We start from the raw sequence: 16,019 nt of genomic DNA on the forward strand, positions 1-16,019 counted from the left end.
CCCAAATCCCCAGGAGGATTGGAAATCTTCACATGCCTGGATATTACCCCCATATGGGCTCATCCAGGCTCAAAAGCTGCATGACAGCCATATGAGAAGGCTCTACGGTTAGGCAACTGTTCCTTCCTGTACCAATTCTAAATTTCTTTTAATAATAAAAAATAAAAAATTATTTTTCTAGTAAAAAACAATAAAAATATGAAATAAAAATTTTCTTAAAATTTTTTTTTAAAAACAGTAAAAATGAAGAATTCCCTACCTTGAACACATCAAGCTGTTGGTTAATTGTCTCTGTTTCCATACCAACAGGGCCTTGAGACTCTTCATGTTCTTCAGCCTTCTGAAGCAGAGTAGAAAATTCCTTCAGTTTGCTGTAGAATTCTTCAAGACGTCCAATTGTCCCTTCAACCTGCTCTTCTCGGGCTTGAGCTCGGTCCAGTAACTTGTTGCATTGTTTGCTTAAAGCTTCCAAGTCCCTTTTGATTCCAACGAGATCAGGCGAGGTCTCTTCCATGGCCAGCATCATCTTGCAGGTTTTATTAGCGTTGTCGTTGCTGGCTATGAGAGCTTCTAGTTTCTTCAGAAAGGCTTTAATTGCCTCCTTCTGCTTTTGCAAGGTTTCTACGTCTCTCCCCACTGGGGCCATGCTATCCAGTTCGTCATCGAACTCTGCAAACTGAGAAAACATTTCTCGGATGGTATTCTGGAAATGCCCAATGCCCTGAAGCTTGGTTTCCAAGAACGAACACCTTTCATCAACCAGCTGATTCAGTGCACTATGTTCTTGAGCTAAGGTTTCTGCTTGTAATAAAATATCAGAGGTTCCCTTTGAGTCTGAGGCTTCTACCACGAGGTCCTGGGCAAGTCCTTTGACCAAATCTACCTGATGCTTCATGGTCTGAAGTGCCTTCTGCTGGGTCTGCAACACAGTCAGGTACTTGTTACTGTAGGCCTGGGGTCCTAAGGAGTCATGGACATCCAGCTGTTCCTTTGCACACTTAAGCTGCCTTTTAGCTTCTTTGGAAACTTCTTGAAATTCCTTAAACTTCTGGGCCATGTTCTCCAGAGAGAGTTTCTTACTGTGAAGTTGTTCAGTGACCATGTCTACTTTCTGGATCAGTGATTTATTCTCATCCGTGACAACCTCTTTATCTACCTCACAGACACTGAGCAAGCTGTTGGCTGCGTTGTTAAGCAGTTCTACCATCCCCAAGTGTTGGTTCATTTCCTTCTGCAGAGACTTTAACTTGGCCATAGCATTCTCTGTTTCAGCAGGATCCAAGCAAAATTTTATTTCCCCCAGGTTATTCTGACATTTGTCTATCCATGGCTGGAGAATCTCTACATGCTCTTTATACTTGAGGGCTTTTTCCAGTGAATCTTTTACCTTGTCTTCCTGTTCTTTCACCTGCTTATTAAATCCATCCCAATTGGTTTTAATTGTGTTAAGTTGGGACTGTAAGGCTGCCTTCTCAGACCCTTGTGTTTTTAGTAGGAGATTTTCACCTTCCGCAATGGTTTTTTCATAAATATGAGACTGAGCAGACAGAGTTTTACTAAAGTCTTTCTGATCTTTAATTAATGACTCCAAGACATCGAGTTTGGCTGATATTGGGGGAGAACGGTTATGCTCTTCTTTCTTTGTATCCAGCCAAACCTGAAAATCTCGGGACATTTGCTGAAATTGGTGAGAGCTCGCACAGGCTGACTGAAGGTGCTGAATGTGATTCTCTAAAAATGAAATCACAGACATGTTTATTTTACATCAAAATGTAATCTAGTCTATGAAAAGCCAAGACAAAAACCATCAGATAAATGGACAGAACTGTCTAAAAGGGAAATGACTTGCCCACTTGTGTGGTTTTTACACATCATGAAGGCCCCATTCAGCAGCACAGAACAACTGCATGGGTTCAGGTTCCGGCTCAACCTCCCAGGAGCTGCTAGACCTTGGACGGATGATTAAACCTCTGAGCCTCATCTGCCTGGGTGGCAAACTTAATAGAAGCTGCCGTGGCAATTAAATGATAGTACATGTAAAGTTCTCAGCCTAATGCTCGTCACATGAAAGTGATCATAACAGTAATCATCATCATCAGAGCCAATATTATCAATATCCCATCAAAATAAAGGAGTAGGTCTGAAATGGTTGCTACGATCAACAAACAATTCCAGTCAATTAAAAAAATATGTAAACTGAGAATTTACTAGTTGCCAAGCACTTAGCATTACTTTTCAAACAGAACAAACACAGTAGCCAAATGTGCTGTCCTCCAGCAGGCCCGCCTCGCGTGCAGGAGCTCCCGCCTGCTGCCTCCGAGCCCCACGGGTGCACCTGTCACAGAATCAGGGCCAAGGGGGCAAGAGAAGAACCTAGGGCCCAGCGCTTCTCTTCCACACATTTCTCTAGAAAAGCTTTCTGTAACGGAACAGAACAGAGGAACTACAGGGGAGAAAAGGATGCGAGGCATTTTTATTCACTGTACTCACCTGTTTCTCTGGGGCAATGAAACAGTCACGCAACAAAAAACATTAACGGACACCTTTTAAAGACCAGTTTGAAATACCTGACGTTTCAATGCTTAAGCGGACTTTTGCCCATTTTTGTGTGGCGGTAGCGGCCCCCCCCCCCGCCCCCGCTCCCCCGCTGCATCCGCTCATGAACACAGAACCACTCTCTGTGCTAGGGAGAGCAGGCAGAGTCCCTTCAGGGTCCTAGATTTGGGGCAACAGCCTGGAAAGAGGCACGGCAGGATCTCCATTTCTGGGGAGATACACGTATTCAAAGAAGACAAACAAACCTGCTTTTTGCTCAACATCCTTAAATGATTTTAAGATGCCTTCTAGTTGCCTACTAAGTTCTGCCTTCAAGTACTCTTCCTTCACCAGTGCTGACAAATCCTCACAGAGGGCCTGGGCCACTTTTATCTGCTTCATTTCCTGCTCTAGTTCCTGCTTCATTTTTTGGGCTGCTTCCAACTGCTGGTTCATAGCCTCGGGGTGTGTGCTCCCAGCCGCACTGCTGCTGACTTGATTATCCAAGTCACTCAGTTTATCAGAAAGGCTTCTCAGCAGGCTTTGGTACTGTGTGCTCTTAACAATGGCTTGGCCAATCCAGTCACATCTGTCGCTCAGTTGTCCTGTGAGGCTGTCCCACTTCTGGGTCACAGCTGCCAGTTGCTCTTTCACGACCTCGTGGAAAGAGGGGTGTTCCCCAGGTCTGCTCAAAATGCCCCGGCCGGCTGCTGTTAGCTGTTCATACTGAGGCTTCCGAGTGTCAAATTCTTGCAGCAGAATCTAAGGCGAAGACGTAGCGAGGGTAAATAAACACCCAAGAAACTGAAACGGAGCTTTCAGTTTCTAGACAGACAGAAATGGTATTTATCTACCTAGTTTTTATTTTCTCTAGTTCCTGTTGTCCTAGTTTTTATTTCAAGGGCAGGGCAATGATCTTAAATTAGTCCAAAGAGCAACGGGGCTTTGCAGAGATAACATTTTGTCTAAAATAACATCCTTCACAAAGGGGAAAAAGCAGAGAGTAAATATGGCAGTCTGGGCAGAATGAACGACAGCTGATGTACAAATATTCACAAATGAAGGGAAGCACTGCTATTGGACAAGTTTACAGCATACAAACACCAAATTTGTATTTTCCCACTTGTAGTTTTCTCTTCGCAGGGTATTTTAAATGTTCTGTAGCATTTTATACCAAAGGAAATACACACCGATGACACTGTTAGAATACATTAACTCATGGGGCATTATTTTACAAGGGCTTTTTTAAGATACATGGTTTATTAACATTTACAGTCTCTATTATAAAAATTTTAGCCAATAAATCATGTTGCTCAGAATGTGCAGGCTCAGCACTGACTCCCATTATACAATGAGTGACCCAGAAATCCCCCTTTGTTACTACAACATTTTATCTATCTCAGGGAGACTACCAAGACTAGGGGCCATTATTTCTCCCCAGATATTTATTTATATCTTTTGCTTTCATTCTCTTCAGATTCAGAACGTACATGAGCTAGGACATGCTGATGCTCAATGACAAAGACTGATTTGTATTTTCAAAGTACAGGACTAGCCGCGCTGCTCTAGATACCATACGTAGACGTAGGGAAATCCAACTGGAACCACAACGGAGCTTTTGCTTCTACCTCTGACTTACATTTCAGGAATTTTTTTTCTCCTTGTGGATTCATCCACTTTATAATTAGACCAGTCTAAGCGACGTGTGGTTCAAGGTTCCCTCTTTATTTCTCTTATTCTTTCTTCTCTTTTTATTCTGTCTCTCCACCCCTCAGGGGCGTATTGCATGAGTTTTACAAGTTTCATTATCTTCTACCACAATCAAAATGAATAAAACCTCAAAGGAGTAATTTCTAAACAATAAAAAGCACATACCAGCTTCTCATAAAAATGTTACTACTTATACAATCACATTAATATTTCAAAGAAGGCCCTTTTTAACAGGGTCTGCACAAACCACAAGGTGACTGAAATGATCAAGGGACTCGACCCACTCATGGGCTCAGGAGACTGTTCTGGGAGGCCTCCTGGCTTTGGTGCTCTGGGGGTTCCCCACTAACCTCAGGACAGTATCTTATGGGCATCGGAAGCATTACAAATACACTTCAAGGCAGTTTAAGCACATACTGTCCAAAGCTAATGTATTTATAATGAAAACATTTGTCTCGTTAAGTCATGTAACACTCACCTGCACCTGCTGCCTCTGTGTGTTTAGCATATTGGGGTCAATTGACAAGGGCCCAAGAACACTGACCATCAGTTCTTTTTCCACAAGCCACTGTTTTAACTGAGCTTCTACAGTCTGGAACTGGGTTAGATTATTAGAGGATTCTTCCAGTCTTTGTTGTCTATCAACTGTTAACTGATTGAGTTCTTGCCACTTAGAATCTAAAAGAAAAAGATGAAACTGGTGTTTAGTTTTTATACATTTAACATCACTGTCTATGTGAATACCTCAGGATATGACTCAAAATGATACATAATGGCTATCATTCCATCTTTGTAACTCTTCTTACACAGTTGATTAAAGTGTAACCTAAGAGTTAATTGCATTTAATGATACAGATTTTATGGTCCTGGAGCTGTGTGTCAACTAAAAGTATAAGAAAAATTTGAATCTGACCTCAGAAGATAATGTAGAATATGGAATACTCCTTAAGGCAAACAGGATCCAGAGATCCCACATTTCTTCTAGAAGTCCTATAGAGTCTGTTTGTTCAACTATAACTGACCTACTACAACAAGGAACATTAACCCTTTCTTTGTTTTTTTAACATATAATGTATTATTTGTTTCAGAGGTACAGGTCTGTGACTCAACAATCTTACACAATTCACAGCGCTCACCATAGCACATACCCTCCCCAATGTCTATCACCCAGCCACCCCATCCCTCCCACCCCCCACCACTCCAGCAACCCTCAGTTTGTTTCCTGAGATTAAGAATTCCTCATATTAGTGAGGTCATATGATACATGTTTTTCTCTTTCTTTGAATAGCAAATCTTCAATGATCACTGCTGGGCAAATGACTCCCAAATTTGTCTATCTATGCCCCTTCTCTTTTATTCAAATCACACACAATGACAACCACCTGCTTGAAAGTTACACTAGGAAATCTCACTAACCCTTTACATTAAAAAACAACAACAACTTTTTATTCCTATCAAAACTGGTGGATTTTTCTGATTTTTAGATTTCTTTGAAAGGTTATTCTTTCTTCCATAACACTGAGGTACAGTAATTCAGAATGTTCTTTCATGACTCTAATTCCTGTCTTCTTGATCATAAAACCTTAAACCTACCCTTTACATTCCTAGTGCCCTAACTCCATTTTGGTCCTCATCATGTTTTGCCTAGACTAGTGGTTCTCAAGCTTCAGCTGCACTAGAAGCACCCAGAGGGATTAAGACAGGTTGCTGGACCCCATCCCCCAAATTTCTGATTCAACAGGTCTGAAGTGGGGCCTGAAATTTTGCATCGCTGGAAAGCCCCCAGGTGATGCTGATGGTGCGGCTCCCCGGAGCACACCTTTGAGAACTATAGTCCTGGACTATGTAGTCTTCCCACTGGTTTCCTTGTAATTAGTGTTCCTCAGCTGCAACCCATTTGGTTCTAAAATAATTTCCCTAAAACAATCACTTAAATATGTTGTTCTGTGCCCATACCCTTCAATAATTAACTTCTCACCACCTAGATGATAAAATATGAAGACTTCTGCCTCACATTCAAGGCCTCCCACAAAACTGGCCCTAGCCTAGTAATATTGGAGGGTCTGCACCCTGAGATTACACCGCTAATCTCGTCCTGTTGATCCCACCGTTATCATCCAAACAGGCTTCTGTTACACCAGCCCCTTACCTAACACACTCTACTTCCTCTCCGGATATCCCAGCTCTATCCTTCCATCACAATTCCACTAGACCTTACAAAACCTCTGCTCGGAAGCCTTTCCTACTGTTCCCACCCTTAAGATAGTATGCTTCCTGAAGCCAAGAGTTACTGACCATCATTTAAATATATTAGTCACTCAGTAAACAATCACTGATGGGCGAGATTTGTTGATCTGACAGATTTTTTTCATCTAGCACAATGCAATAAATGGCTGCTTCTAATAGAACCCAATCCCTGAAACCTTACCTAATGACATCATTCTATATGGCATGTTCTAGTCAAACATAATCTAACTATAAAATAATGTAATTCAAATAATGAATTGAAAGGGAGAAATATCAAAATCTTATCAGGAAGCTTTTTTGAAATACACACTCCTCACTCTCACTCCTATTCTAAAATGCCTTGATAATCCTGTCCCAAGTAATTCTGATTATCCCAGGAGAGAGCCACTGAATTAGGGACAAATTATAATGTGACAGGAGCCTACGGTTGGATCAACTATACCTTTGAACATTAAGGTTCCTTATGATAACCTTTTTTCAAACTAAAACATACTTACCAATTTTTAAATTTATCATAGCATATCTGACTCTAATGGAAGGACAATATTTAGCTCAACATAATGGAACAATTGAAAGTAAAATAACTCTTATTGTAATCATAGTAAACAAGCAGCACCTACTATGGGCCAAGTACAGTCTGTATGAGCTGTACACACATTAATTCACTGAATTTTCCAAACAATACTATGAAGTAGGGAAAATTAGTATTGTCTTACATGCATTTCCCATATCATTATAATAATGGGAAGGAGTGATAAGCCAAAAGGACTTATGAAGAGAATTCTGTGTTTATGAGAAACAGTTTATACAGGGACAGGATGGAGATGAGAGGATAACTCTGGATGAAGAATGGAAACCACCAGACTTCTGTGGGGAGTTACTTTTTAACCCTGACTGGGGAAGAGAAGAACATAAAGCAGGGGCCAAATGAGTTCCCAAAGGAACTCCAGGGAGGAGAAGGGAGCTTACCTTTTTCAGACAAAAAAAAATATATATAAGGAGTATTTAAAATAAAATAAAGTATAAAAAAACAAACACCAAAAATCAAGTAAAAAATGATGAAAACATGGTACTCAACACACAGCATTTTATTCACTAGTATCTACCCTCTTCATAAAAATAAATTTAGTTATGGTGTTTAGCAAGAAAAATACAAGATATGCCCAGTCCCAGCACACTATAATTTGAAATGACACTTTTAAATTTGCAACATCTTAAACATGAAACATTAAAGCAAATTCAAAAATAACTGAGGCTGGTGGATACATTTTTTTCTGATAAAGACTGATTAAAAAATGATTGTGCTTCTTTCTATTCACAGACTCTGGGATAAGTGACATGACATACCAATTTCTGTCAGCATCTGTTTCCATTTGGGGGCCTCAGGAGTGTCTGGGTTCTCCTCCAACAGCTCTGTCAATTTGTCTTTCAATTCCTGCACTTTGTTTACATTTTGCTTCAGTTCTGCCTCAAATGACTAAACAAGGGGAAAAAACTCTGTTAGAGTATGTCAACATCAGAAGACAAAAACACAATTATAGTAGACGAAAATATCCACTGTGGAGTGCTGAAGTGGGTGAGGGGCCAGAATTCAGTGGTTAATTATTCTCCTTTCCTTTTCTCAAGCAGTCTTCAACCATGTGATAAAGGAATCCCAAAGAGGAACACTACAGCTAGGGAGAAAATGACTCTAGTCCCCAGTAGCTAGGAAGAATTTCCTATTATTCTTAAACAAATCCCTTTGGAAAAAAGGAAGATGACATTAATAATACTATAACTGATAAGGACATCAGTCTTGACAAAGGCTGCCAAGTTTGAGAATCTACTAGTGAATCAACACTTTTCTGGATTAACATGTTATAGAATTCAAACACAGACAGACATTTTTGCCATCATTGTCACAATGTAAAATCATTTCCCCAATCCTGACAGTTGGGGAAAGAAATGCCATCTATTAAAGAAAGGGAAAGTGTGAGCTACCCTATTTTATATGGGACAGAACAAATCCCTAATACACCTAAATAAATCTTTTCCAATAGTTGACTGGTTAAAATCCCAGACTTAACCTGATTTAAAGGTGGCAAAGTTGGGGCACCTGGCTGGCTCAGTCGGTGGAGCACGCGACTCTTGAACTCAGGGTTGTGGGTTCAAGCCCCATGTCGGGTGTAGAGATTACTTAAAAATAAAATTGTTAAAAAAATAAAGGTGGCAAAGGCGCTTACACCCAACAGTTCACTCATCTTTATAATGTATGTGTGTGTAAAACAGGTGACTATTATCACTTTCTTTTTTTTTTTTTTTTAAAGATTTTATTTATTTATTTGACAGAGAGACACAGCGAGAGAGGGAACACAAGCAGCGGGAGTGGGAGAGGGAGAAGCAGGCTTCCCGCAGAGCAGGGAGCCCGATGCGGGACTCGATCCCAGGACCCTGGGATCATGACCTGAGCTGAAGGCAGACGCTTAACGACTGAGCCACCCAGGCACCCCTCACTTTCTTTTTTTTAAATTTTATTTTATTATGTTATGTTAGTCACCATACAGTATATTATCATCACTTTCTACAGAAAGGCACATTAAACAAAACTGGTAAGTTATTTGCTGAAGGTTACAGAGCTGGAAATCAGAACACGGGTCCTGACCACCAGGCCTCAGATGGATGCTAGTCTGTTCCCTTTCAGGTCTTCGGTAAATGTATCCACAGAATATACCTTATTCTGTTCCACCTGAGTCTTCACAGCGTCCGTGTCTGTCGGAGTCGGTGCCTGGTGCCACTTGGCCGCAGTCTTGTTCATCTTTTGGAGCCACTGCATCATTGTGCTGGATTCTTCCTGAGCCTTTTGCAATTTGGAGAGTTTAGTATTCAGTTCAGCTATTTTATCCTTAAGTAAAAGGCCAAGATCTTCATAACCATGGCTTATGTCAGTCATATCCTTTTTAATGGATGTCAATCCTAAAAGTATTAAAATAAAATAAAATCAGATGGACACATTTTCAGGACGTTTAGAGTAAAGCTCTAGAAATAAAAGTTTGCTTTACATGATATTCCCTCCTATTTTGTCCATATTAAGCCTACTATGATAAAGTCATAGAATTTTTAGAACTAAAGGGTTAAAAATTCTAAAAGAATTTTTAGAACTATCTTATAATGCTATTTAATAACCAATGATTTAGGTACATTGCATAATACAAGTGAAATGAAAAAGAGATTTTTCAATGGAATGGGAAACCAAAACCATGAAATGCTATGTATTAAGTCCTTAGGAATCAAACTCAAGAAAATAGCTCAAAGAATGTTATTCAAGTGACAAAATACCTTAAATTATTTAACCAAAAAGAAGGAAACATAACCAAATGCCAAACCAAACTACCAGATTTCACTAACTTGAGATTAACAAAATTGCATAGAATGTTACATAAATATATCTATGAAGATATGACTATGATATAAAATAATAATGTTTTAGGGGCCCCTGGGTGGCTCAGTCGGTTAAGTGTCCAACTCTCGATTTCAGCTCAGGTCATGATCTCGGGGTCATGGGGTCAAGCCCCGAGACAGGCTCCATGCTCAGCACAGACTCTGCCTGAGATTCTCTCCCTCTCCCTCTGCCCCTTCCCCCACTCACACTTTCTCTCTTTCTCTTTAAAAAATAAATAATATCATTTTAACTCAAGGTTGACATTTCAATATAACTATTCATCTCTAAAAAGATTTTCTCTCAAAAAAGAACAAAAGCCAAAGTTACTATAATCATAAGCACTTAAGTTACTATTCACCTTTATTTGACAAAATATCTTGAGTATCTGTGGCTGTTCCTTCACCATTTAATATTACTCCACCTGCAAAAATATTAACACCGAAGTAGTTATAGATTTCTATGGTATTTCTACACATTAATAGTAGATGGCATTAAATCAAACCCCATAAACGGTAATCATTTAAAAATGTTATTACTACTTGAAAATATAAAATATTGATTCAATTTCTAAATCAAATGAAGGTCCAAAATTTATAGATCCTTTCTGGTATATAAAATTCATTCTTAAAGTAGTAACATGATCACCTGAAACGTTAGAGTTTAATAAGTTTAGATTATATACATTCATCCTTAAGTATTAATTAAAAAACAATTTTGTGATAAAATTGTTTTATTGTTATTTTTAGTAATAAAGTCCTTGAAGCAACTCAAAAGTTGCTCACTGTGTGTGTTGCAAGAAGCATAAATGACTGACAGACAAACCCTTACTTAAGGATTTGAAAATTGTGTGGTACAGTTACACAGTGTTATTATGGGTTTAATGGAAGCAGAATGAGGTACAAAGACATGAAAAGTTAAAAGTAAAACAAACAAACTCTATTACTAAAACCCACATTATGTCAACACAGAGAGAGAAGAGCACAGTGGTTAGGAATGCCTGGGCTTTTGTGTCTGACTCACCTGAATTTAAATCCCAGCCCCACTAATTACTAGCTGAGTGAATGGACAAATTAATCACCACCCCACCACACTGGTGGGGATAATAATACCTAACTTGTGAGGCCACTGTGGGTATTAAAGACAGTTAACGGATTGCCTAGCAAATAGGAACTACTCAGTAAGCAGTAATTAGTACTACTCTTTAATTACATAAACATCTAGCCTTGGTTCCTATTTCATAAGCAGAATATTAAAAAACTCAATTAGACTTTCTCAGGCACGTAGGCATTGGCTACCTATCTATAAAACACAAAGACATTTCCTAAAACTAGCCACACAAGAACAAGTTTAAAACAGGAATATTTAAATATCTGGATCTTAATCTGAGTTTTGTCTCTTTAAAACAGAAAAAAATCACATACATTGGCATTTCAGTCGAAAGTGAAAATATCCTGAATCAAGACTGATTCCTACTGTGCTTGGTAGTTATCAAGAGAAGAAAAAAAAAAACAACTTCTTACTTATCACAAATATAAAGTGGACCTTTATAGAATAGAATTCCTTTTCTTAAGAAAAAACACAACAGAATTCCTTTTCTTAAAAAAAAACAAAAACAAAACAAAACACTTGACATTTCAGGAAATCTGATTAGAAGAGAAAGGAGAGATCATCACTCCATATATAATATGAGTACGCTCTGAAATGGGGTTAATAGAGCGGAATAAATGTTTGCAAGAGGCCCAGCTGGAACATCTCACAATAGGGGCAGCTGGGGGGCTGGGTGGAGCAGAAAAACCACAGAGGGTACTCAGAGACTCTCAGAATAAAGATACGAGATCTGCCTTCGTCTATTCTTGGATGAGAAAAAAAAAAAAAACCCTGATATTAACAATATAAATATGTTTTAAACTTAAAACCATATACACAACTTAAATTAATTTTAGAATCATTATTTATACATGACTCCACTTCTGCTGAGTGGCTCAATCATGACTACAATTTAGGTACACTGGCTAACACATTATATAATTGTTTTCTTTGGGAACAGTGTAGAAAATAAGGTAGATGGGGATTTTTAAAAATACAGAGATCCACTCTACAGAAAAGAGCTGCTTCCTTCCTTCACCTCTCCTCTCCCAGGAGACTGGGCTCATTTATTAAATATTTCAAGTAGAATCTGAGTTATCTCCATTAATTAAGGTAGAAAACAAATTGGAACCTGATTTTTCCTCTTCCCCAATATAATGTTCCTTATTCTTACATATTAATTTGGTTACATTTTAACTGTAGTCTCTATGAAAGTGAACCATAAGAGGGATTTGAAATTTGATGAGTACAGACACTGTTCCATGCATGGAACATACTTTTAGTGCATGTACAGATGCCATCTTTCTTGTCACTCTCCCTTTGTATTTCTGAGGTTATTTTATGCATTAATTTAAAAATTAAGGGAAACAGAAGTAACATGGGTGGACCCAGTTCTTAGGGGGTCTGCTGTGGATGTAAACAAAGCACATACCTGATTTCACTGCTGCTATTGCCTTTGCGGGGGTAGTCACAGCGCTGATTAGGTTACATAGTGAGATCCCACTGTTGTTTACTTTCTGAATCTCTGGTGTTTTTAGACTCCACTTCTCTTGTAATTTCTTGAGATATAAAAACACAGTATTTTTCAATCTTCATAATATTTTCAAAGTTACACATTATAATTCAATTTCTTAAACATATCTTAAAGCAGTGATGACTGCGGGTCCTGATTCGTGGGGGAGTGGATAGAAAAAAAGGCACTATGCCTAGGTGTTCCAACAGCCCAGGTGACTGTTAACACTGTTAGTGGTGAGGAGTGAGATATGGTCCATCCTACATTCTGCTCCTAGCCACAGTGGATGTCAGCCTATTTCTAGCTGCCATGGGTTCCAAAGTAACTGTCAACTGTCGGTCTGAAAACTGTACTTGGTACCAGCCAAGTTACAAGAAGAAATGTACTAGAAACGATTTAAAAAAAAAAAAAAAAAGGGAATTCAGAATTCTATTTAATAGTGAGTTTTAATCCTCAAAATTTCAATGAATTTTTAAAAACACATATCCCCACAAAGTTGGAGTGGGAAAAGCGCCATAACTGGGCATAAGTTTTATGATTTGAATCAGATGACAAAAGACTTGTACAGTATCTGTACTAGAGATTCAAACAGCTTCTACCTTCAAATGCTGGTTACAGTGATATATCTGAGCTAGAGTTAAATGCTGAATTGAAGATCTTTTACATAACGTTATAAGAAATGGTATTAAAAAAACACTGAAAGTAAGTACAGATTTGGTGGGGAAGAAAACTTGGGTACTAGAACAGTCAGCAACTCACTAATACATCTCTTTTAAAAAGCAAATTAACTCAAAATTTGTTTTCTTCCTCAAAAGGATTAGAGCTATGTCATGATTTCCAAATAACACCAAAATATACTGAAGATAAAGTGGGGATCTAACTTATCAGATAAAAGGAAGGCACTAATAGTCTTTTAACCTCTCATTACTCACACGGGCAAAGAAGAAATTAGTAGTAGATAATAATTCACCTTAGTTTCTTCCAAAGATTTTCCTAAATCTTCTGCACCAAAAGAAGGCTGCACAATGGGAACTCTTTCCGTTGTTTCTTTTATCCATGATTTCAATGACTTAACAAGGACTTGGAAAGCATCCATCTGTTCTTGACAAGAAGATACGGCTTCTTTTCTAGATAACAAAAATTATTGAAGAATTTAAGCCACAGAAAGAAAATACTCCGAAGGAATAATTACTAGTAAATAAATTATTATTCCTGTATCAGGCCTACAATTAAGGGAAAAAAAAAAACCTTCTCCCATGCAAACTCTAACCCTGGATAAAAGGACGAAAGGTCTCATAGGTGCCAAGTGAAATCAGCTAAGTAACTACTCTATTTCTGAGGCACACTCCATAGACAAAGATAGGACCAGTTAAGAAATCCATAACCCATATGGTAATGGCACTTTATAATACTACATAAACTCTAGGACTATATAAACAGTTTTAACACTATTTAGATTCAGCAAGCTTTGATCTGTCCACTTTATATGGTGCTTAATGCCAACAGGCACAGAACCAGCAGGGAAACATTTACAAATCACTGATCTGAGGAAAATATGCCGCCACCTAGTGGTTTCTACACGACACTACAGTCACTTTAGTGGATGAATAAACCAGGTGCTTCAGAGAGTCCACATTGAACTCTCCGAACATGAGGTGAGGCCTAGTGACTAAAGAATGGTACTGACTGCCTCCCTGACAGATACTCAGAAAGCTCCACAGTGAACTATATGGATCTTTCTGTATACTAAGCACCATGGAGGGAGGGCACCTGCCCAGCACATGAACAGCTGTGAGGTTCCATTTGGTATGTGGGTGGCAGGTGGATGGCATGTGGATGGCATGTGCCCGTGTGCACGTGTGTGGAATACTGGCACAGAAGGGTCCACTGCAGCTGGACTAATTACTGATGACTACATGGTTTTAAAACTGAACCCTTCTGGAAGAAGAAACCACCTAAAGTTCACCTCGGAAAACCAAGAATATCATTTCCATGTGATATGAGTTAAATATTACGTGACAAGATGGAAAATGTAGCTCTGGAAATAGTAATAGACGGTGCTCAAAAGTTTTCGGTAGAGAATTCTGAAGAAATAAAGAAGAGTTAAAAGACAACTATTTTCTATCTTTGTGGGGTCTTTAGCAAAACCTGACATATATTCTAAACTAACATGAGATCAGAAATAGAAAGTCTAGTCACAAGGTTTATCCCAGTACAGCTTTTTAGCTCAACTCAGGTGCATTCTCTTGTTTCTTATCTTGCTTGTTCATGGAGTCATTTCTTACCTATAATTCTTTAAAAAGTAAACTATTTTACCAAAAAAAAAAAAAAAGGCCATCAAAAACTATATTGAAATTGTGCAGTTTCTGAATTAAGCCCCAAAAGCAATGAACCATGAGCTATCTTTCAATGTTATTTCTGATTTTGCAAATAAAATTGTGGTATTTGCCAAAGGCTTCAGAGACCACAGTGATTTTAGATTATTTTCAGTAATACACTACCACCACTATTTTTCTACATAATACTTTCTACTTTTAGGTAAGAAGTATCAAATTCCCTTCCTAAATATTCTAACAAAAATGCACTTAATTTTAATAGCAAAAAAATATATATCAATATAAAAGCACTTACAAAGTAGCCCAATGCTTATCCCCAAAGTTTTGTCTCAAGTATCTACATGAGCAAATAAAAATAATTCATTCTTTAAGTATCAGGTAGACTAAAATCCAATTTCTTAAGTGGTGCTTACTTTTCTTTGATGGTATCCTCCATTTCCTTGAACTTCTTTGACAAATTATTTGTTTTTTCAAAAACCAGAGCCTTATCACCTGGCAAGCCATGGCTGGATATCTCCTTCAAAACACTGTGTAAAACTTCAAGATCTTTCTTGTGTTCTAAGAATTCAGAAGTTGATTCCTACAAAGCATTTAGATATTCAATCAATCTAAGATGTCGTTAGATCTCCAGATGGCATTCTATCAAGAGGTACATATGGGACCAGAATGGCTCTACTCAGAATTTCACAGAAGAATCTTAGGATCTGCCTATGGTCAGTACTCTAAATATAAACAAACATGCAGTTAGGCTGTCTGAAAGAGAACACAAGTAAATTTATTTAATTTAGCACTGGGTGTTATATGCAAACAATGAATCATGGAACACTACATCAAAATAAATAAATAGATAGTATATTTATCTAACTAAATAAATAAATAAATAAAAAATAAATAAAAATGCATTCCTTATAGTCTGTCTTTTGTGGGTTCTGGCATATGATACCTATATCATCTTTAATATGTGGAAAGTGTATATGTGAGAAATGGTGTTCATTTCTAATCAGTGAGCAAAGGCTTTAAGGAGAAGATGGGGTTTGGGATTTTTGAAGGAGGGAAGCATAGATCCTTATTAATCCATCAGCAATTAAAAATGATGATTGCTAACTGTAATGCTGCTAATACATGCTAATACAAAGCTGGTCTGAAGTGTTCATGAGCTTGACCAACCTCGTGA

The 16,019-nt window shown here is 38.2% G+C and overlaps 1 protein-coding gene across 7 annotated transcripts in view; it reads right to left on the bottom strand.

Moving 5' to 3' along the window:
* DST (dystonin) overlaps positions 1–16,019 on the bottom strand; it is a 362,599-nt gene that overhangs the window by 94,482 nt on the left and 252,098 nt on the right. For all 7 annotated transcript variants that reach the window (XM_081828451.1, XM_081828446.1, XM_081828452.1 and 4 more), the window contains 9 exons: positions 15,259–15,425; positions 13,480–13,636; positions 12,429–12,555; positions 10,269–10,331; positions 9,203–9,444; positions 7,840–7,969; positions 4,724–4,923; positions 2,802–3,297; positions 260–1,731 (listed from right to left, as the gene is read on the bottom strand). In XM_081828451.1, the coding sequence (XP_081684577.1) occupies positions 260–1,731; positions 2,802–3,297; positions 4,724–4,923; positions 7,840–7,969; positions 9,203–9,444; positions 10,269–10,331; positions 12,429–12,555; positions 13,480–13,636; positions 15,259–15,425 (3,054 nt within the window). The remainder of the gene's footprint in view (positions 1–259; positions 1,732–2,801; positions 3,298–4,723; positions 4,924–7,839; positions 7,970–9,202; positions 9,445–10,268; positions 10,332–12,428; positions 12,556–13,479; positions 13,637–15,258; positions 15,426–16,019) is intronic.

The sequence above is a fragment of the Leptonychotes weddellii genome, chromosome 8 (genome assembly GCF_054177405.1).
Source record: "Leptonychotes weddellii isolate Sample4059 chromosome 8, ASM5417740v2, whole genome shotgun sequence".
NCBI lineage: Eukaryota > Metazoa > Chordata > Mammalia > Carnivora > Phocidae > Leptonychotes > Leptonychotes weddellii.